Source organism: Heterodontus francisci, chromosome 8, assembly GCF_036365525.1.
Source record: "Heterodontus francisci isolate sHetFra1 chromosome 8, sHetFra1.hap1, whole genome shotgun sequence".
NCBI classification, from domain to species: Eukaryota; Metazoa; Chordata; class Chondrichthyes; order Heterodontiformes; family Heterodontidae; genus Heterodontus; species Heterodontus francisci.
The window spans coordinates 7,979,761-8,002,503 of record NC_090378.1 but is presented as its reverse complement, the minus strand read 5'-3'; the positions used below and the strand labels follow the sequence as shown (position 1 = coordinate 8,002,503).

At 43.8% G+C, this 22,743-nt stretch overlaps 1 protein-coding gene across 4 annotated transcripts in view; it reads left to right on the top strand.

The window, feature by feature from the left end:
• The window catches only part of dnai3 (dynein axonemal intermediate chain 3), a 132,902-nt gene extending 120,837 nt beyond the window's left edge, over positions 1–12,065 (top strand). For all 4 annotated transcript variants that reach the window (XM_068036333.1, XM_068036332.1, XM_068036331.1 and 1 more), the window contains 3 exons: positions 3,871–3,962; positions 9,978–10,085; positions 11,905–12,065. In XM_068036333.1, coding sequence (XP_067892434.1) covers positions 3,871–3,962; positions 9,978–10,085; positions 11,905–12,021 — 317 coding nt within the window. In that variant the 3' untranslated portion in view covers positions 12,022–12,065. The remainder of the gene's footprint in view (positions 1–3,870; positions 3,963–9,977; positions 10,086–11,904) is intronic.
• The last annotated feature ends 10,678 nt before the right edge of the window (positions 12,066–22,743 follow it).

Here is a 22,743-nt window from a genome sequence, read left to right as displayed (position 1 = left end):
ATGGTGGCGGATTCAGTGATGGTATTGCCACTGAATGTCATGGGGAGATGGTCAGATTCTCTCTTGTTGGAGATGGTCATTGCCTGCCGAATGTTACTTGCCACTTACCAGCCCAAGCCTGAATGTTGTTTGGGTCTTGCTGCGTGTGGGCACGGACTGCTTCATTATTGGAGGAGTTGTGAATGAAACTGAATAAGAACATAAGAACTAAGAGCAGGAGTAGGCAATTCAGCCCCTCGAGCCTGCTCCGCCATTCAATACGATCATGGCTGATCTCATCTTGGCCTCAACTCCACTTTCCTGCCCGTTTTCCATAACCCTTCAACCCATTGCTAATTAAAAATTTGTCTATCTTCTCAAATTTACTTAATGTCCCGGCATCCACCACACTCTGGGGTAGAGAATTCCACAGACTCATGACCCTTTGAGAGAAGTAATTTCTCCTCATCTCTGTTTTAAATCTGCTACCCCTTATCCTAAAACTATGACCTCTCATTCTAGATTTCCCCACAAGAGGAAACATCCTCTCTACGTCTACTTTGTCAATCCCCTTAATCATCTTATATACCTCAATTAGATCTCCTCTCATTCTCCTAAACTCCAAAGAGTAAAGGCCTAAACTGCTCAATCTCTCTTCATTAGACAAATCCCTCACCTCTGGAATCAATCTAGTGAACCTCCTCTGAACTGCCTCCAATGCAACTACATCCCTCCTCAAGTAAGGGGACCAAAACTGTACACAATACTCCAGGTGCGATCTCACTAATGCCTTGTACAGTTGCAGCAACACTTCCCTACTTTTATATTCTATTCATTTAGCAATAAATGTCAAAATTCCATTTGCCTTCCTTATTACCTGCTGTACCTGCAAACTAGTTTTCTGCGATTCATGCACGAGGACACCCAGATCCCTCTGCACCGAAGCACTCTGAAATTTCTCTCCATTTAGATAATAATTTGCCTTTCTATTCTTCCAAACAAAATGGATAACCTCACACTTATCCACGTTAAACTCCATCTGCCAAATTTTGGCCAATTCACCTAACCTATCCATATCCATTTGTAAATTTCTTATTTCTTTATTGCAACTTACTATCCCACCTATTTTAGTGTCATCTGCAAATCTGGCTATAGTACCTTCTATCCCTGCATCCAAGTCATTTATATAGATTGTAAATAGTTGGGGCCCGAGGACCGAAGCCTGTGGCACCCCACTGGTTACATCTTGCCAACCAGAAAAAGACCCATTTATCCCGATTCTGTTTTCTGCTGGTTAGCTAATCCTCTATCCAAGCTAATAAATTGCCCCTAACTTCATGTGATCTTACCTCGTGTATTAACCTTTTGTGTGCCACCTTCTCAAATGCCTTCTGGAAGTCCAGATATACTACATCTACAGGATCCCCATTATCCACTTTGCTTATTACAGCTTCGAAGAACTCTAGCAAATCAGTCAAACACGATTTACCCTTCATAAAACCATGCTGACTCTGATGGATTGCGTTTTGACTTTCTAAATGTCCTGTTATTACTTCCTTAATAATGGATTCTAACAATTTCCCAACGACAGATGTTAAACTAACTGGTCTGTAGTTTCCTACTTTCTGCCTTACTCCCTTTTTGAATAATGGCATTACATTAGCTTTTTTCCAATCCACTGGAACCTTTCCTGCATCCAGAGAATTTTGGAATATTATAACCAATGGATCCACTATCTCCACTGCCACTTCCTTTAGCACCCTAGGATGTAGGCCATCAGGCCCTAGGGACTTGTCTGCCTTCAACCCCAATAGTTTGCTCGGTACTTTTCCCCTAGTGTGCAAATTAGCAAAAATCCCCACTTCTGACTTTATGATGGAGCGAAGGTCATTGATGAAGCCTAAGCAAATCTGCTCTTTCAAAGAGCCAGTATATGCATGACAGGCTGAATGGCCTCCATCAGTGTTCTAAGTTTGTGATATGAAGAGAATTTTTTTTTTCCCTCCTGAGTTATTGTGATCTGGAACATGCTGCATGAACATTGGAAGCAGTTTCAATAGTAACTTTCAAACGGGAATTGGAGAAGTATTTTAAGAGAAAAAGGGAGATGCTGTCCTGGTCGGCCTCACAACATCTACCCTCCATAAAATTGAGGTCATTGAAAATTCTGCTGCCCACATTGTAACTCACAGAAAGTCCTGCTCACCCATCACTCCCTGTGCTCGCTGACCTATATTAGCTCCCAGTTAAGTAATGCCTTAGTTTTAAAATTATCACCTTTTTTTTTCAAATCCCTCCTGCATGGCATCAACAATCCCTATCTCTGTAGTCCTACAACCCACCAAGATATCTGTGCTTCTCCAATTCTGTCTTCTTGCGTATCCCCAACTTTAATCGCTCCACCATTGGCGGACATGCCTTCAACTGTCTGGACCCAAAGCTCTGGAATTTCCTCCCTAAATCTCTTCATCTCTCTCTTTTTTTTTTAAGATGCTTATTAAAATCTACCACTTTGACCAAGCTTTTGGTCATTTGCCTTAATATCTCCTTATATGGCTCAGTGTTAAATTTTGTCTGACACCCCTGTGAAGTGCCTTGGGGACATTTTACTAAGTTTGAGGTGCTATATAAATAAAAGTTGTTGTTGAAAGAGCAGGGGAGTGGGACTAATCGGATAGCTCTTTCAAAGAACCAGCACAGACACATTGGGCTGAATGGCCTCTTTCTGTGCTGTGTAATTCTACAACTAATGGATAATTAATAGAGGACACAGTGTTGATCATTTGCTAATAGCAATAGTCTGTGGGCCAAGGGTCCCTGAGGGCATTGTGACCTTGGGAAAAAGTCAGCCATGTAATCTGAACACTGATACACTGGGTTAACAAGATCTCCAGCATGTGCCAGCATTTAAATCTACCTAAAGCTCAATGTTTTAACCTATAGGCCAGTGAAATATATACTCACATTAATGTATAACCTATAAGCCAGTGAGTAAAATGCGAGGTGATGCATTTTGGAAGATCCAATTCAAGAGTGAACTATACAGTAAATGGAAAAGTCCTGGGGAAAATTGATGTACAGAGAGATTTGGGTGTTCAGGTCCATTGTTCCCTGAAGGTGGCAACGCAGGTCAATAGAGTGGTCAAGAAGGCATACGGCATGCTTTCCTTCATCGGACGGGGTATTGAGTACAAGAGTTGGCAGGTCATGTTACAGTTGTATAGGACTTTGGTTCGGCCACATTTGGAATACTGCGTGCAGTTCTGGTCACCACATTACCAAAAGGATGTGGATGCTTTGGAGAGGGTGCAGAGGAGGTTCACCAGGATGTTGCCTGGTATGGAGGGCGCTAGCTATGAAGAGAGGTTGAGTAGATTAGGATTATTTTCATTAGAAAGACGGAGGTTGAGGGGGGACCTGATTGAGGTGTACAAAATCATGAGAGGTATAGACAGGGTGGATAGCAAGAGGCTTTTTCCCAGAGTGGGGGATTCAATTACTAGGGGACATGAGTTCAAAGTGAAAGGGGAAAAGTTTAGGGGGGATATGCGTGGAAAGTTCTTTACGCAGAGGGTGGTGGGTGCCTGGAACGCGTTGCCAGCGGAGGTGGTAGACGCGGGCACGATAGCGTCTTTTAAGAAGTATCTAGACAGATACATGAATGGGCAGGAAGTAAAGAGATACAGACCCTTAGAAAATAGGCGACAGGTTTAGATAGAGGATCTGGATCGGCGCAGGCTTGGAGGGCCAAAGGGCCTGTTCCTGTGCTGTAATTTTCTTTGTTCTTTGTTCTAAAATATATGTATTTTAATTACACTCAGGTTAAAGTAATGCATAGTAAACATTTGGAATATTTGCACTATCTCCAATCTAATCTGTGTTTTTAATCAGCGAGGCAACACTTACTGGCTGTATCTGATGACTTTGGTACACTGCATATTCTGGAGGTGCCCTGGGCTTTACGATATCCATTAGGTCAGGAGGTGAGTAAAGTGATATTATTGCAGCATTTTCATATTCTGATTAATAAAAAAACATACAAGTTCTTGCAAGTAATCTATCTGTCCCCTGAAGCATTGCAGTTGCTCATTTGAACCGGCTCTGCTTGGGTAGAATGGAGCAGGGTTAAGGTCTGGCTGTGTCGGGTGTAAAGCAGCTTCTTGCACTGCCAATGATCCAGTGCCTTTGCAATAAAAGCACGAGTGTGCAACATGTTTCAGTGAAAATAAAGTTATGAAGTGTACAGTTGCTTTCCCCGGTAACCAAATGAGCAAAGGTTTTTGATTTCTAGTCATACAAAGAAAGCCTTGCATTTCTATATCACCTTTCACATTCTGAGAACATTCCAAAGCGCTTTACAGCCACTGAAATACTTTTTGAAGTGTAGTCACTGTTGTAATGTAGAAAACGCAACAGCCAATTTGCACACAGCAAAGTTCCTCAAATAGTAACGTGATAATGTTTTAGTGATGTTGGTTGGAGTATAAATATTGGCCAGGACACTGGGGAGAACTGCCTTGCTTTTCTTTAAACATTGCCATGGGATAATTAGCATCCACCATGAGAGACAGACAGGGCCTCAGTTTAATGCTTCATCCGAATGACGGCACCTCCAAGAGTGCAGCACCCCCTTACTGCACCCGGAGTGTCTGTCTAGATTCTGCGATGGATTCTCTGGAATGGGACTCGAATCTAGAACCTTCTGACTCAGAGGCGAAAGTGTTACCCAGCTGGAAGGTGTGTATGTGCAGATATCGACTTAAGTACAGAAATGATGCCCACAGTGTCCAGGTAACCATCTGATACTCACTGCCTTGCCTCACATGTGAAGTATAAGCCCTTGGGCGGGGCAAAGAAGGGATATCGATAACTATTGAGCTGTAACTAATATTACTCATCCTTTGGTGTGTGATCTGTTGTTAAGAGTCACAAGACTACAAGTAATGTCCAAAATGAAGTTGGGGTTTTATTATAACTGAACTGGAACACATATACATATATATAAATAAATAATATAAATGAAAGGTTACTGCCGAGCCATTCTTGAACTTTTTTTACTATCTCGGGCTCCACCCACAACGTGTGACGCGACATCACTTCCTCTGATGACCTGCACTTGCAGTTCTTGAGGTAGTTCTGTCCTTAAGGTCGTCCCACAACATCCCCCTTTTTGCCAAAGGTAAAAATGTGTACAATAAACAATGATGTTGTGGTTCTAACTATACATGACTGAATAAAATGTTATTTACATATAAGCAAATTTAACACTCACTAAAACAGAGGAGATTTGCTTATTTTTCCCGAATCTGGTTGTTGTGAATCTCACCCCTCCTTTGGAAAGATAGGAAGAATGATGACTGGCATCGTATCCAATCACCGGCACTCCCTCTGGCCTCTGGGTATTTGATGCAACGAACTGGTCTGAGGAGAGACTCCTGCTCGTATTGCCTCTTCGTGCTTTACATGGATTGACTCGATACTCTTGACCTGGATATTTTCTGCCAGCTTCAGTACATTACTAACTTCATGTATTGTGGCAATGTGTAAATCTTGGCAGACTGGAAGTCCTGCGACAGCTGGTCCAGTTGTGTCTACAATGTAAAATGTTTGTGGTAGCCATTCAGAGTTCCCATAGCTGCACTGTAGGTTATCATTCCAATGCACTTGATTGGAGAACCATTGTAGGCCGTCAGCCCAGCTGTGATGGGTTGCACCATGAATTCCCATTTCTTGGATTACATGTCCTTCACTATGTAGATGGGTAGAATATTTGCACTTGCACCGGTGTCATTTTCTACATGGAGCTTATGCTTGCTCCTCTTCTGCGGACAGATAATCCTCATTATGGTGAATGCCTCAGATTGTCCAATAGCAGAGACACATTGATCCAAATTGACAATGTGAAATGTTTTCTTGCTGTTCACACGAATGCTCTCTTCAATGTCCTCCTGGCAATCTGTCTCTCTGCTGACCTGATATGGCAACGCACAACAGAAGCCCAAGCAGGTATATCTCTTGTTGCGTTTGCCATCCTTTCTTGCAGACGTTCTCTCTGCATAGGATCTGCCACCATTCCTGTGTGCAGTGTCTGAACTGGGCCTTCTGCACTGCCTTGACCAATGTCCTTGCATACCACCAGCTTTGCACAGGTCCTGGTATGCAAGACAACTGCGACTCGGGTGAGTCAGGGCACATTGCCACAAGGCTTTTTCTGAGCTTGGTAACCATACTGATTTTTGTAACCGCCCCTAACGCTTGTAACTGGTTGCACCCAGCCATGTTGGTTTCAAACATCCATCCATTGTTAAGCAGTGCGTCTATGGTGTGCTCTTTTCTAGCAGATCTTTTTGAAAGACCTCTATTGGGGTAGATGCAATCACCAGCTCTATAACCCGTTCTGATAATTCCGTATCTGCGAAGTTGCATTCATGAGCTTTGTCTCAGCATCTTGCAACAAACTGGTCAATGGACTCATCTTGCCTTTGCCAATAGATCATAAGCTCAAATCTATGTACTTGGAAATTTAGCTTTCCCTTCAGTTGCTGCTCCAGGAATGTGCAGATGTTTCCAGGGTCCTTTATATCTTTATCTAACCGTCCTGGGATATTGAGCCATCTCAAACCTTCATTGCCCAGTGCAATCTCAATTTTGGTAGCTTGTTTCACTGGTTCAGTGACTTGTAGGTCTAGGAAACACATCCATCTTCTGTCGGAATAGTTTAAATGCAGTCGCCAACTCCAACACCTTCTAGTTCATAACTGGATATCTGAAAGCGATTGACATAATGATCCTTTTTTATAAAAGTAAATATACGGCTCTTGCAGGTATTTTTCACAGGAACACTTGTTTTCCCTTTTTAAGACAAGTTTGCTTTTGCAGGCTGTTTCTCTTTCAAGAGAGATTTTTTTTTAAACTGTGAGACAACTTGTTTACACAGCTGTGTTTACAGAGGCTTTTTTTTTTAAACTGTGAACTAACTTTTTTTTTTAAAGTTAACTGGAACTTGCAGTACTTGCAGCTGCCACAGTCAGTCTTTCTTACTGTGCTGGACCTCCTGTGGCGCTGTCAAGTTCTTCCCACTCTTTTGGGCTTAGGCCCCCATCCACAAAGCAGAAAAAAACCAGGAAAGCTGAAACAGTAATGGCTTTTAGAATTTTTCGACCCACTGCTAAATAGGTCACCAAGCAAATTGCCTGCTGTATTAGAGCTCCAATTTCCCAGGTCCTGGTTGTGCTCTAGGCTCGCTGCAGTGTTGTGGAGTCTCTTGCTAGCTGTTCTCCTGCTGGATCTTTAGCCACTCAGGTAGGCAGCTTTCTGTTTCATGTTCTCTCACATGATGGAGAGATCAAAAGTTTGGTATTTTTCAGAAAAATAAATGTTGCCATCATGTAATGTTACTTGTCCTTTGGTGTGTGATCTGTTGCTGAGGACTACAAGTAATATCCAAAAATGAAGTTGGGGTTTTATTATAATTGAACTGGAACATATGTACATAAACATTTACTGCAAAAGCTAGTCTTGAACCAGTCTTACAATCTCAGGCTCCACCCACAATTGCCTGGTCATGTGACTCAACATCACTTCCTCTGATGAGCTGCACTTGCAGTCCTTGAGGTGGTCTAGTCTTAAGATCATCCCACAACAGCAACCAGGAAGAGTCAGTGCCTTCAGAAGAAGAGGAGGAGGAAAGGCAAGAGGACGGTGGAGGAAGTGTAGCTTTGTATACACTTGGCAATCCATTTACCAGTAACTCATGCACCATCATTTCTGGCTAAGAAGTTACACTTTTATTCAACCTCTTGCCAATGTAAATTGTACTTTTAGGCTCTGGATTGGGGGACTTGAATTGAGACTATCGGAACAGTTTTCGGTGAAGAAATCATTAGGTCGTTACAAAATCAAAACTCTCTGTAACTAACTCCAAACAATATGATGGGTGAAGCATTCCAAAATCCAATGGATTCTGGAATGGTCCCAACGGATTGGAAGTTAGCAAATATAACACAACTATTGGTGGGGGGGGTGGGGGTGCTGGGGAAGAGAGAACGAACAGGGAACTACAGGCTAGTTAGTCTGACATCAATTGTTGGAATCTATTATTAAGAAAGTCTTAACAATGCACTTAAAAAAAATCATTGCATGATCAGACAAAGGCAACATGGTTTTATAAAAGGGAAATCATGCTGGACAAATTTATTAGAGTTTTTTTCAAGATGTAAATAGCAGGGTAGATAAAGGGGAATCAGTAGATGTAGTCTACTTAAGAGTTCCAAAAGGTATTCGATAAGGTGCCACACAAAAGGTTAATAAGCAAGATAAAGGCTCCTGGAGTTAGGGGTAATATATTAGTATGGACAGAGGATTGATTAACAGACAGGAAGCAAACAGTAAGGATAAATGGGGAATGTTCAAGTCAGCAGGCTGTGACTAGTGGAGTTCCACAAGGATCGATGCTGGGGCCTTAGCTATTTACTCTCTATAATAATGACTAAGATGAAGAGACAGAGACTATTGTATCTAAGTTTGCTGATGATGCAAAGCTAGGTGGGAATGTAAGATGTGAGAAGGACACAAAGAGGCTGCAAAGAGATCTAGACAGTGGGCAGCAAGGTGGCAGACTGAGTATAATGTGGAGAAGTGTGAGGTTATTCATGTGGTACCAAGAATAGAGAAGCAGGATATTTTTTAAAAGGCATAAAACTTGTAAACATTGATGTTCAAAGGGACTTGGGTGTACTCATGCAAGGAACTCAGCAAGTTAACATGCAGGTACAGCAAGCAATTAGGAAGGCAACTAGCATGTTGATCTCTATTGCAAGGGGATTGGAGTACAAAAATAAAGAAATTGCACTACAATTCTACAGGGCTTTGGCGAGACCACATTTATTTATTTATTTAGAGATACAGCACTGAAATAGGCCCTTTGGCCCACCAAGTCTGTGCCGACCATTAACCACCCATTTATACTAATCCTATATTAATCCCCTATTCCTACCACATCCCCACCTTCCCCTACCACCTACCTATACTAGGGGCAATTTACAATGGCCAATTTACCTATCAACCTGCAAGTCTTTGGCTGTGGGAGGAAACCGGAGCACCCGGAGAAAACCCACGCAGTCACAGGGAGAACTTGCAAACTCCGCACAGGCAGTACCCAGAATTGAACCTGGGTCGCTGGAGCTGTGAGGCTGCGGTGCTAACCACTGCGCCGCCACATCTGGAATACTGTGTGCAGTTTTGTTCTCCAGATTTAAGGAAGGATATACTTGCCCTGGAGCTATACAGCGAAAGTCCCTGGGATGAGGGGGTTGTCCTATAATGAGAGGCAAAGTAAATCGGGCCCTTATTCTCTGGAGTTTAGAAGAATGAGCGGTCATCCATTAAAACATACAAGATTTTCAAGAGGCTTAACAGGGTAGACACTGAGAGGTTGTTTCCCCTGGCTGGGGAATCTAGAACGCAGGGGCACAGTCTCAGGATAAGGGGTCGATTATTTAGGACTGAGATGAGCAGAAATTTCTTCACTCAAAGGGTTGTGAATCTTTGGAATTCTCTACCCCAGAGGATTGTGATGCTCCATCATTAAGTATATTTAAAGGCTGGGATAGACAGATTTTTGGTGTCTCAGGGAATCCAGGGATATGGGAAGCAGGCAGGAAAGTGGAATTGAAGCCCAAGATCAGCCATGATCGTGTTGAATGACAAGGCAGGCTTGATGGGCCATATGGTCGACTCCTGCTCCTAGTTCTTATGTTCTTATTGAAAACAGAGTTGAGTTTTCTTTTTCATAGCCTGTCCTATGATAACAAGCACAGCCTCACAGTATAAATAAGAAAGGGGAGCCAGGCTACATTGTGAAGCAACTTCCACTGAAATGGGCTGCAAAAGATGTGATAGAAAAAGTGCGAGGAATCTGCTTGTGTTGAGAAGCTGCTACTCTCTCAACCAAACCAACCCACATTAAAAGAAATATATATATATACATTCTGTTCCAGAAATCCAACGTGGAAGCTTACTTTGACAGGGAAGTTAAACGACTGGAATATTTTGAAGCGAGAAAAGAATCAAGACAAAGAAAGAAAGAACTGGAAGAAGTAAAACCTGTGAGCAAAATAATTTGGTCCTTTCAAAGCACGTACGGCACTACTTTGGAATGAACACACCAAGTTTATTACTTGCCACCTCACCCACATACACATCTGTTTTCCTTTAACGTTTTATGCCTGCCATTATTTATTTATACTGCTGAAACTCAGGTTCTCAGTGAGTGCAAAAAGAAACCGCAGCCAAATCAATGGGTAATTATGACCTTGTTTTACTCTGCTAATGTAGTATTTCCTCAATGTGAAACTTCATGAGGTATGTTGAACTCTTTAAAGCCCACAGTGAAGCTGCTGTATGCTGTGTTAACTGAATTCTGATTAAGTGGTTGTAGAGATACAGCGATTAGCCTCAGTGTGCCCTAGGGTAGGGAGGGGAAGGGGAGTTGCAGTGGGGGATAATAGCAAGGGTTCCCTGCTGCTGCTCACTGTCCAACAACCCCTGTTGGAGAAAGCTTCAGGGTGGCCATTGGGCGAGTACAGGACAGAGTTGACTGTGATGTGCCCAATGTAACGTTCACTGAGTAGTCTGTCAGCGCATACTGCCTTACATAGAAATTACAAGCACAGAAACAGGCCATTCGGCCCAACTGCTCCACACAAGGCTTGCTAAACACTGCTTTATCTCACCCTATCAGCATATCCTTCTATTCCTTTTTTCCCTCACAAACTTAACTAGCTTCCCCTTAAATGCATCTATGGGTTATTTGCCTCAACCACTCCTTGCAGGAAAAGAAATTGAGAGGCTTCTTTTAAAAGGCAGAATTCTCATTCCCCACACTCTCAGTAGCTAGCACAGAATCAGAGATAAAAACAGAAAGTGCTGTAAATACTCAGCAGGTCTGGCAGCATCTGTGGAGAGAGAAACAGACTTAATGTTTCAGGTCTGTAACCTTTCACCAGAACTGGAGAACAGAATCAGAGCGCCTCATTCAGGCCGCTTGCTTGGTCCTCTCAGTCCTACAGATGCAGTGGCAGGGGGTTTCAAAGGGAACTTAAGGAAAAGCACACTGTCCCCATCAGACGGTTAGATCTTTGTACTGTAACGTCACCATTTGCTCCATCAACCACACTTGTGGTGAATTATACATTGATGTCTGCGCACGCATGAAGGGCAGGTACTTGGGGAGCGGTACCCGTCAGAGAGCTAGGGGGTTTCCAGGAACAGACAGCCCATTGGAGAGAAAAAGCAGAGAAAATAAACAAAAAGGAAAAGATATTCAAGCACAACTTTAAAACGAACCTATACCGGAATGCAATTAATTATATCTTAATAGTCTGCAGGCATCTCATTTTAACCCAGAGGCTCCGGTCACTTGTTTCAAACAGTCATTATATTCCAGCTATTTTTTTGCAGAACTATATATTACAGCCATCAGAATTCCAATCATTGTTCTACTTAAGTAGCAGGAAAAAGCTTGAAATAGCAGCTGTAATTTGATTTTTTTTTAAATTTAGTATAATTCCAAAGATCTACCGGAAGATAATCATTAGAATAAAAAATTATTTATTCTAATGTTAATAAATGCCAGAGGACACAAGTTAAAAATCAGAGGTGACATAGGCCTGGGCGAGACTTTAACTCACTCAAAACCCATTCAGTTACAGAGTTAAAATCGGGCCCCCAGGAAGTCGGGCAGAATTTTCATCAAGAGGGTAACTGATTTGTAAAGTTACCAGGGACATCGATTAAAGCAGATAGAATAAATGGGCTCACCAGAGAATTGGATGAGTTTCAGAAGGGATCAGTGGATATGGGATGTGAGAAAAGGGATGTGTCCTTGTTGTTGTTCCTAACAATGTTTATGTTCCATTTTCACAGGCACCCGCTGAAGAATTACTGTCAGCAGAACAAATGGAAGAGAAAGTCAAAAAGGAATATACAGCTTACCTGCAAGAGGAGAAGAAGATAATCTTTGCTCAACTTGGGAGAGTGTGAAGGAGGCTGAAAAATCTTTCATTTTTTTTATATATTAAAATTTAATCAGATAAAAACAAAAATCTTTCTTTCTTTTGGGCCTCCTTATCTCGAGAGACAATGGATACGCGCCTGGAGGTGGTCAGTGGTTTGTGAAGCAGCGCCTGGAGTGGCTATAAAGGCCAATTCTGGAGTGACAGGCTCTTCCACAGGTGCTGCAGAGAAATTTGTTTGTCGGGGCTGTTGCACAGTTGGCTCTCCCCTTGCGCCTCTGTCTTTTTTCCTGCCAACTACTAAGTCTCTTCGACTCGCCACAATTTAGCCCTGTCTTTATGGCTGCCCGCCAGCTCTGGCGAATGCTGGCAACTGACCCCCACGACTTGTGATCAATGTCACACGATTTCATGTCGTGTTTGCAGACATCTTTATAGCGGAGACATGGACGGCCGGTGGGTCTGATACCAGTGGCGAGCTCGCTGTACAATGTGTCTTTGGGGATCCTGCCATCTTCCATGCGGCTCACATGGCCAAGCCATCTCAAGCGCCGCTGACTCAGTAGTGTGTATAAGCTGGGGGTGTTGGCCGCTTCAAGGACTTCTGTGTTGGAGATATAGTCCTGCCACCTGATGCCAAGTATTCTCCGAAGGCAGCGAAGATGGAATGAATTGAGACGTCGCTCTTGGCTGGCATACGTTGTCCAGGCCTCGCTGCCGTAGAGCAAGGTACTGAGGACACAGGCCTGATACACTCGGACTTTTGTGTTCCGTGTCAGTGCGCCATTTTCCCACACTCTCTTGGCCAGTCTGGACATAGCAGTGGAAGCCTTACCCATGCGCTTGTTGATTTCTGCATCTAGAGACAGGTTACTGGTGATAGTTGAGCCTAGGTAGGTGAACTCTTGAACCACTTCCAGAGCGTGGTCGCCAATATTGATGGATGGAGCATTTCTGACGTCCTGCCCCATGATGTTCGTTTTCTTGAGGCTGATGGTTAGGCCAAATTCATTGCAGGCAGACGCAAACCTGTCGATGAGACTCTGCAGGCACTCTTCAGTGTGAGATGTTAAAGCAGCATCGTCAGCAAAGAGGAGTTCTCTGATGAGGACTTTCCATACTTTGGACTTCGCTCTTAGATGTGCAAGGTTGAACAACCTGCCCCCTGATCTTGTGTGGAGGAAAATTCCTTCTTCAGAGGATTTGAACGCATGTGAAAGCAGCAGGGAGAAGAAAATCCCAAAAAGTGTGGGTGCGAGAACACAGCCCTGTTTCACACCACTCAGGATAGGAAAGGGCTCTGATGAGGAGCCACCATGTTGAATTGTGCCTTTCATATTGTCATGGAATGAGGTGATGATACTTAGTAGCTTTGGTGAACATCCGATCTTTTCTAGTAGTCTGAAGAGACCACGTCTGCTGACGAGGTCAAAGGCTTTGGTGAGATCAATGAAAGCAATGTAGAGGGGCATCTGTTGTTCACGGCATTTCTCCTGTATCTGACGAAGGGAGAACAGCATGTCAATGGTCGATCTCTCTGCACGAAAGCCACACTGTGCCTCAGGGTAGACACGCTCGGCCAGCTTCTGGAGCCTGTTCAGAGCGACTCGAGCAAAGACTTTCCCCACTATGCTGAGCAGGGAGATTCCACGGTAGTTGTTGCAGTCACCGCGGTCACCTTTGTTTTTATAGAGGGTGATGATGTTGGCATCGCGCATGTCCTGGGGTACTGCTCCCTCGTCCCAGCACAGGCATAGCAGTTCATGTAGTGCTGAGAGTATAGCAGGCTTGGCACTCTTGATTATTTCAGAGGTAATGCTGTCCTTCCCAGGGGCTTTTCCGCTGGCTAGGGAATCAATGGCATCACTGAGTTCCGGTTTGGTTGGCTGTATGTCCAGCTCATCCATGACTGGTAGAGGCTGGGCTGCATTGAGGGCAGTCTCAGTGACAGCATTCTCCCTGGAGTACAGTTCTAGGTAGTGCTCAACCCAGCGGTCCATCTGCTTGCGTTGGTCAGTGATTATGTCCCCCAATTTAGATTTGAGGGGGGCGATCTTCTTGATGGTTGGCCCAAGAGCTCTCTTCATGCCATCATACATTCCTCTGATGTTTCCGGTGTCTGAGGCCAGCTGAATATGACTGCATAGGTGTTGCCAGTAGTCGTTTGCGCAACGCCTAGCTGTTCTTTGTGCAGTACTTCTGGCTGCTTTAAGTGCTGCGGATGTTAAATCGCTGGGGGCTTTCTTGTAGTTCAACAGTGCAATGCGCTTAGCGGCTATGACAGGTTCCAGCTCTTCATTATGAGATTGAAACCAGTCTGCATTTCTCGTCGCACTTTTGCCGTAGGTGGTCAAAGCTGACTCATAGATGGCGTCTCTGATGTGGGCCCACTTGGTCTCAGCATCCCCTGTGGGAGTGTTTTGAAGGGCTGTTACAAGTGAATTTAGAAATTTTTGTAACAGCTGTGGGTGAGAAATTCTGCTCGTGTTGATGCGCGGGTGGCCCTTCTGCTTGGAATGATGCAACTTCTTTGGTCTGAGTCTAACCTTGCTGCACACCAGGGAGTGGTCGGTGTCGCAGTCCGCACCGTGGAAGCTGCGTGTGATTTGAACACTGTTTAAGGCGGCTCGCCTTGTGACAATGAGGTCTAGCTGGTGCCAACGACGTGATCTTGGGTGCCTCCATGAAACCTGGTGACAGGATTTAGTGTGAAAGAACGAGTTGGTGATGCAGAGGTTATGATAGGTACACAACTCAAGCAGTCTCTGCCCGTTCTCATTCATCCTTCCAACGCCATAGCGCCCAAGGCAGGAGGGCCATGAGTCATGGTCGGCCCCAACCCTGGCATTATATTCCCCCAGCAGGAATAGGTGTTCGGTGTTGGGGATGCTGCTAATGATGTTATGGAGTTGTTCATAGAACTGGTCTTTAGCTTCAGGTGGGGAGCAGAGTGTTGGAGCATAGATGCTGAGTAGGTGTACTGGACCAGAGGTGGTGAGCAGTCGGATGGACAGTATGCGTTCCATCATCAAACACCACATCTATATTATCAGCACAAAAATAACTTGGCAATTAAGCATGACAGCATGCAGTTAGTATGCCAATGTTACCATCAAAGCTTGATCTCAGTATTGTTAAATACAAAATTAATTGCCACTTGGAAAAATAAGGGTTAATACATGAAAGACGTCACTGATTTGTTAAAGGTAAATTGTGTTTGACTAGATGTTGTGTATCTGGACTTTCAAAAGATGTTTGATAAAGTATCACATAATAGACTTGCTAACAAAATTCAAACCAATGGAATTAAAGGGCCAGTGGCAATAGGGAAACAAAATTGGCTAAGGGACAGTGTTATGACAGGGTGAGGAAGAGGTCTCAGACTCCCCTCTTGCCTCTTTCCTGGTTTGGCCGTAACAGGGTTTATCTTTTAAAACACTGTTTTCAGCTTACCACCTCAGGTGAGCCTTTGCTCACTGCTCTCTAATTGTAATTGCAAATGAACCAATCAGACAGGTTTTCTTAGCTTTAAACAAGAAAGATGTAAGTTTATTAGCCTCATCACTCTAACTCGGTTAAAATTACTAAAATACATGACACAACCACACTAGTATCCACACGAGATAAACACACACACACATACAAATAGATAGAGAGGGGAAGAAAGAATTCGGGGGTGGGGGGCAGTGGTTGAAGGATAGTTGGCAATAAATGGAATTCAGTTACTGTCATTTGTCTTTGATGTAATGCCCTTGATTGAAGTTAAGGTCTTGGAGTTCTCGCTGGGACCCAGTGCACAATTTTAAGATTGCTTCTCTGGTACCAGAAGACCAAAGAGAGGTTTCAATCATCTTCTTGATGGTTGCCTGTAAAGTTCTGTAGTCTTGAGGCTTACACGGCCACCGGGGGTTCCCTGGGACTTTGCTGGAGAGAGAGAGAGAGAGAGGTACTTTCTTCTCAGAATTCAGTTGCAGTCCGTTACCTTTTTGTCAGGCACAATTCAAACAATCCCCAGATTGGGCAGGAGGTCATGTGACCATCTCTGTGTGAAACAGCCGCTTCTGGGAGGGTTGTTGATTTCAAATCTTTCCAGACACACTCAGTGGGGTGTGGAGTTCTGGCTCTTACACAGATGAAAAATGTTGATTATCATGATTGTCTAGACCAATCTTGCTAATTGAATCAATCAGTGAGCACTCCCATTGTCTCTCTATTCAACTGTCTCTCAGAATGCAAATGTGCAACCGTGTTTTCAGTTGGTTAGCTCTGTTGGTTTTTTTAAACAAGTTATGTGCAACGTCCAGTAAAAAAGTTTCAGTAGTGTCCCGTATGACAAAATAAATGTTTCCATTTCCCAGGTGTGATTTCTGTCACAGACAGAAAACAGAGAGTAGTGGTGAATGGTTGCTTTTCAGACTGAAAGGAAGTTTACAGTGGTTCCCCCAGGGGTCAGTGTTGGAACCACTCCTCATTTTGATATGCATTAATGACTTAAGCCGGGCGTAATTTCAAAGTTTGCAGATGGCACAAAACTCGGAAACGTAGTGAGCATTAAGGAGGACAGTAGAATCATAGAAAGTTTAATTTAAGGCCATTGGAGTTAACTTCAGGAGGACATAGAGACCTGGGAAATGAGAAGCCACATTACAGATGAAATTTAATGCAGAGAAGTGTGAAGTAATTCATTTTGGTAAGAAGAATGAGGAGAGGCAACATAAAGTAAATGGTACAATTTTAAAGGTTGTGCAGGAACAGAGAGAACTGAGGGTTTACGTACACAAATTTTTGAAGGCGGCAGGACAAGTTGAGAAGGTTGTTAAAGAAAGCACAGATCCTTGGCTACATAAACAGAGGCACAGAGTACAAAGCAAGGAAGTTATCATAAACCTTTATAAATCTGGGCAACACACTTTAGGAAGGATGCGAAGGCCGTAGAGTGTGTGCAGAGAAGGTTTACTAGAATGGTACTAGGGATGAGGGACTTCGGTGACATGCAAAGACTGAAGAAGCTGGGATTGTTCTCCATAGACCAAAGAAAGTTAAGGCGAGATTTGACAGGTGCTCGAAATCATAAAGGGTTTTGATCGGCAATATCAGCTCTGCTGCTGTTGAACAGTTGCAACGTATAAATGAGACCCTGTTTTTACCTACATCACAACAAGGAGAAAGGCCATCCAGCCTATCCAAAGAGATAGACGTGCATTCATATAGTGCCTTTCATGACCACTGGCTGTCCCAAAGCACTTTACAGCCAATGAAGTACTTTTGAAGTGTAGTCACTGTCCCAATATAGGAAACACAGCAGCCAATTTGCACCCAGGAAGCTCCCACAAACAGCAATGTGACAATGAGATCATCTGTTTTTGTGATGTTTATTGAACATATGAACATACGAATTAGGAGCAGAAGTCAGCCATTCGGTCCCTCCAGCCTGCTCCGCCACTCAACAAGATCATGGCTGATCTATTTGTGTCTCAAATTCCACACTCCCATCCTCTCCCGATAACCTTTGATTCCTTTGCTTAACAAGAATCTATCTAGTCCCGCCTTAAAATTATTCAATGACCCTGCCTCCACCACCTTCTGAGGCAGAGAATTCCAAAGTTGTACAACCCTTAGAAAAAAAAAAATTCTCCTCATCTCTGTCCTAAAAGGGCGTCCCCTAATTTTAAAACAGTGCACCCTAGTTCTGGACTTCCCCACAAGAGGAACCATCCTCCCCACATCCACCTTGTCAAGACCATTCAGGATCTTATATACTTCAATAAAAATCTCCCCTCACTCTTCTAAACTCCAGTGAAAACAACCTTTCCTCATAAGACAACCTGCTCATTCCAGGTATCAATCTAGTAAACCTCCTCTGAACCGCTCCAACGCATTCACATCCTTCCTTAAATAAGGAGATGAAAACTGCACACAGTATTCGAGATGTGATCTCACCAATGCCCTGTATAACTGAAGCATAACATCCTTACTTTTATTTTCAATTCCTCTTGTAACAAAGGTAGCATTCCATTAGCATTCTTTATTACTTGCTGTACCTGCAAACTAACATTTTGTGGCTCATGCACTAGAACACCTTGATCCCTCTGCACCTCGGAATTCTGCAGTCGTTCTCCGCTTAAGTAATACTCTGCTTTTTTATACTACTTGCTGAAGTGAACAACTTCACACTTTCCCACAATATACTCCATCTGCCAGATTTTTGCCCACTCACTCTGGGCGGCGCAGTGGCACAGTGGTTAGCACCGCAGCCTCACAGCTCCAGCGACCCGGGTCCATTTCTGGGTACTGCCTGTGTGGAGTTTGCAAGTTCTCCCTGTGTCTGCGTGGGTTTTCTCCGGGTGCTCCGGTTTCCTCCCACAAGCCAAAAGACTTGCAGGTTGATAGCTAAATTGGCCATTATAAATTGTCACTAGTATAGGTAGGTGGTAGGGAAATATAAGGACAGGTGGGGATGTTTGGTAGGAATATGGGATTAGTATAGGATTAGTATAAATGGGTGGTTGATGGTCGGCACAGACTCGGTGGGCCGAAGGGCCTGTTTCAGTGCTGTATCTCTAATCTAATCACTCAACGTATCTATATCGGTCTGCAACCTCATTATATCCTCTTCTCAACATACTTTCCTACCTATCTTTGTGTCATCTGCAAATTTAGTTACCATGCCATCACTCCCCTCATCTAAGACATTGATATAAACCGTAAAAAGTTGAGGCCCCAGCACAGACCCCTGCGGGACTCCACTCGTCACATCCTGCCAATCAGAAAAAGGACCCATTTATGCATACTGTTTTCTGCCAGTCAGACAATCTTCTATCCATGCTAATATGTTACCTCCTACACCATGAGCTCCTACTTTGTGCAATAACCTCCTATATGGCACCTTCTCAAATGCCTTCTGGAAATCCACGTACAGTACATCAACGGACTCCCCTCCAAAGAACTCCATAAGTTGGTTAAACAAGATCTCCTTTTCACAAAACCATGCTGACTATTTCCGATTCTCTTGAGTTTTTCTAAGTGCCCAGCTATAGCCTCCATAATGATTGATTCCAACACCTTCCCCATTACAGATATCAAGCTAACTGGCCTACAGTTACCAGTTTTCTGCCTCCCCCCATTTCTTGAATTGAAGGGTTATATTTGCTCTTTTCCAGTCTGATGGAACCTTAGTAGAATCTAGTGAAGTTTGAAAAATTACCAACACATCTGCTACCTCATTAGCCACCTCTTTTAACACCGAGGATGAAGCCCATCAGGACCTGGGAACTTCTGTTGCACTGCAGCAACACACCAAGACTCCTTAGACAGCACCTTCCAAACCTGCAAACTCTACCAACTAGAAGGACAAGGGCAGCAAATGCATGGGAACACCACCACCTGCAACTTCCTCTCCAAGCTACACACCATCCTGATTTGGAATTATATTGTCATTCCTTCACTGTTGCTGGGTCAAAATCCTGGAACTCCCTTTCTAACAGCACTGTGAGTGTACCTACCCCACATGGACTGCAGCATTTCAAGAAGGCAGCTTATCACCACCTTCTCAAGGTCAATTAGGGATGGGTAATAAATGCTGTCCTAGCCAGTGATGCCCACATCCCATGAATGAATTTTCTAAAAAAAACTTGTCAGCCCGCAGCTCCATCAGTTTGCTCAGTACCATTTCCCTAGTGATTGTAATTTCACCAAGTTCCTCTCTTCCTTCCACCTCCTGATTTACAGCTGTTACTGGAATGTTTTTTGTATCATCTATAGTGAAGACAGAAACAAAATATTTGTTCATTTCATCCGCCATTTCCTTATGATCTACTATTATCTCCCCATTCTCACTCTCTAGAGTACCAACACTCACTTTACTCTTTTCCTTTTTAAATACCTGTAGAAACTCTTGCTATCTATTTTTACATTTCAAACTAGATTCCTATCATATTCCAATTTCTTTCTCCTGATTAACCTTTTAGTCATTCTCTGCTGTTCTTTATTTTCTGACTAATCATCTGACCTGTCACTCACCTTTGCACAATTATATGCTTTTTCGTTAAATTTGATATTTTCCTTAACTTCTTTAGTTAACAACAGATGGTGGGTCCTCCCCTTAGAATTTTTCTTTAGAGTAGGAATATACTTATCCCGAGTATTCTGAAATATCCCCTTAAATGTCCGCCACTGCTTCTCTATTGATCTATCTCCTAGCCTAGTAACCCAGTTCACTTCAGCTAGCTCAGCTTTCATGCCCACATAGTTGCTCTTATTTAAGTTTAAAATACTAGTCTTAGACCCACTCTTCTCTCTTTCAAACTGGAAGTAAAATTCAATCATATTGTGATCACTGCTACCTAGAGGTGCCTTTATACTGAGGTCATTAATTAATCCTGTCACATTACACAATACCAAGTCTAATATAATCTGCTCTCTGGTTGGTTCCAGAACGTGCTGCTCTAAGAAACTCTCTCAAAAGCATTCTATAAACTCCTCATCCAGGCTATTATTGCCAATCTGATTTTTCCAGTTTATATGTAAATTAAAACCACCCATGATGATTGCTGTTGCTTTATCACAAGCACCCAATATTTCTTGTATACTTAGTCCTACATTATGGTTACTGTTAGGGGCTTGTAGACCACTCCCACTAGTGACTTCTTTCCCCTACTATTCCTCATCTCCATCCAAACCGATTCTATATCCTGATCTCCTGAACCAAGTTCATCTCTAACTATTGCACCAATGCCATCCTTGATTAAGAGTGCAACCCCTCCACCTTTACCTAGCTTCCTATTCTTGAGCGTCATATATCCCTCAATATTCAGGACACAATCCTGGTCATCCTGCAGCCACGTCTCCGTAATAGCTTTCAGATTGAAGTAAATAAATACAATGTGCGTGATCAGTTTGTCTACTTTGTTATGAATGCTATGTACATTCAGATACAGAGCCTTTAGTTTTGTCTTTGTGTTATCTTTGTAACATCTAGTCTTTACTGTTGGTGTGTTATTAGGTTTTTTCTCTGTCCCTTCCTGCCATTCTCTGACCTTCATTTCCAGAGATTATTACCCTCGAGGTTCTGCTCTTCAATTTGGTGCCTAGCTCCTCATACTGTCTAAGCAGAACCTCTTTCCTAGTCCTGCCTATGTCATTGGTACCTACATGGACCATAACAACTGGACCCTCCCACTCCAAGTTCCTGTCCAGCCCTGAACAGATGTCCTGAACCCTGGCACCGGGTAGGAAACACAGCCTTCTGGACTCACGCTCGTGGCTGCACAGCACAGTGTCAATCCCCCTCACTATACTATCCCTTACTACCACTACATTCCTTTTTGCTCCCCCCATTTGAATGGCTTCCTGTACCACAGTGCCATGGCCAATCTGCTCATCCACCTTGCAGACCTCACTTTCATCCACACAGGTTGAAAGCACCTCAAACCTGTTTGACAATTGGAAAGTCTGAGGCTCCTCCACTACTGTCTACTATTGTCACTATTGACACTATTGTCACTATTACTTACCTCACTCACAGTCACATCCTCCTGTCCCTCACTGCTGACCAAAACAGATGACCCTGTTCTAAGAGGTGTGACCATCCTCCGGAACAAAGCGTTCCCCCTCCCTTATTGAGGGATAAATATCAGCTGGACAGCAGGGAGAACTCCCCTGCTCTTCTTCGAAATAGTGCAGTGGGACCTTTTACATCCATCTGAGAGGGCAGACGGGGCCTCGGTTTAAACATCTCATCCAAAAGGCAGCACCTCGGACAGTGCAGCACTCCCTCAATGCTACACCAGGGCATCAGCCTCAAATTTTGCACGGAAGCTCAGGAGGGAAAATTGAACCCACAACCTGGGCCTCAGAGAGCAGAACCCACTGAACCACCGCCAACAGGTGCTGTTGTTAGTGTTGCCAACTCTACTTGGACATGTTCCTGGAGACTTCATTGCATAACTTCTCACTTCCAACTGCCCCTTCTAGTTGAACAGCTTTTTTTTTGTATTTTCAATAATTTTATAATTACTATTATGCTCAAGGAAAATGAAAAAACCCAATAATTTCCTTTTAATGCCCTGATGATTTTTCTCTATAGAACCAAAGAAAGGTTACAGCACAGAAGGAGGCCATTCAGCCCATCATGTCCACGTTGGCTGAAAAAACTGGCCGCCCAATCTAATCCCACTTTGTCGAACCATAGAAAAGTTTGGATTTCCGCTTGGAGCAATGTCCGGGGGATTAGTCCTGAACTCCTGGAAACTCCAGGACAATCATTTGCGTGGCAAGCTGAATCAGTGGACTGGATTTTACGATGGGCGGATGGGAGCTGGCCACTGACGTAAAAGTCGGTGGCGATCCCGCAACCACCCAGCTGGGGGATCCGACCCACATTTTATGAGACCCCAGGCTTTAACTGTTCAGAGGCGGGACCTCTACCCGCGTGAGGGAGGAAGTCTCGCCTCAATGAGCTGCCGGCCAATCATTGGGCCAGCAGCTCTTAGTCCCAGCAGCGCCACTGGGAGTGATGGTCGCTGTTGGGACTGCAGCCCAGCTGAGGACATGGAGCAGGGACTGAGGTAAGTTTGGTTTGCCTCACCAGGCAGATCGATCGCGGCCCGGGTGGCCCGATTGTCAGGGCCCCCCTGGTGCGCTGGAAGGTCGGCAGGTAACAATGGGCCGCCTTTCACGTCTACCGGATGCCCGCTTGCCATGGGTAAAATACCCGTGGAGGCGGGCGAAGGCCCTTAAGTGGCCACTTAAG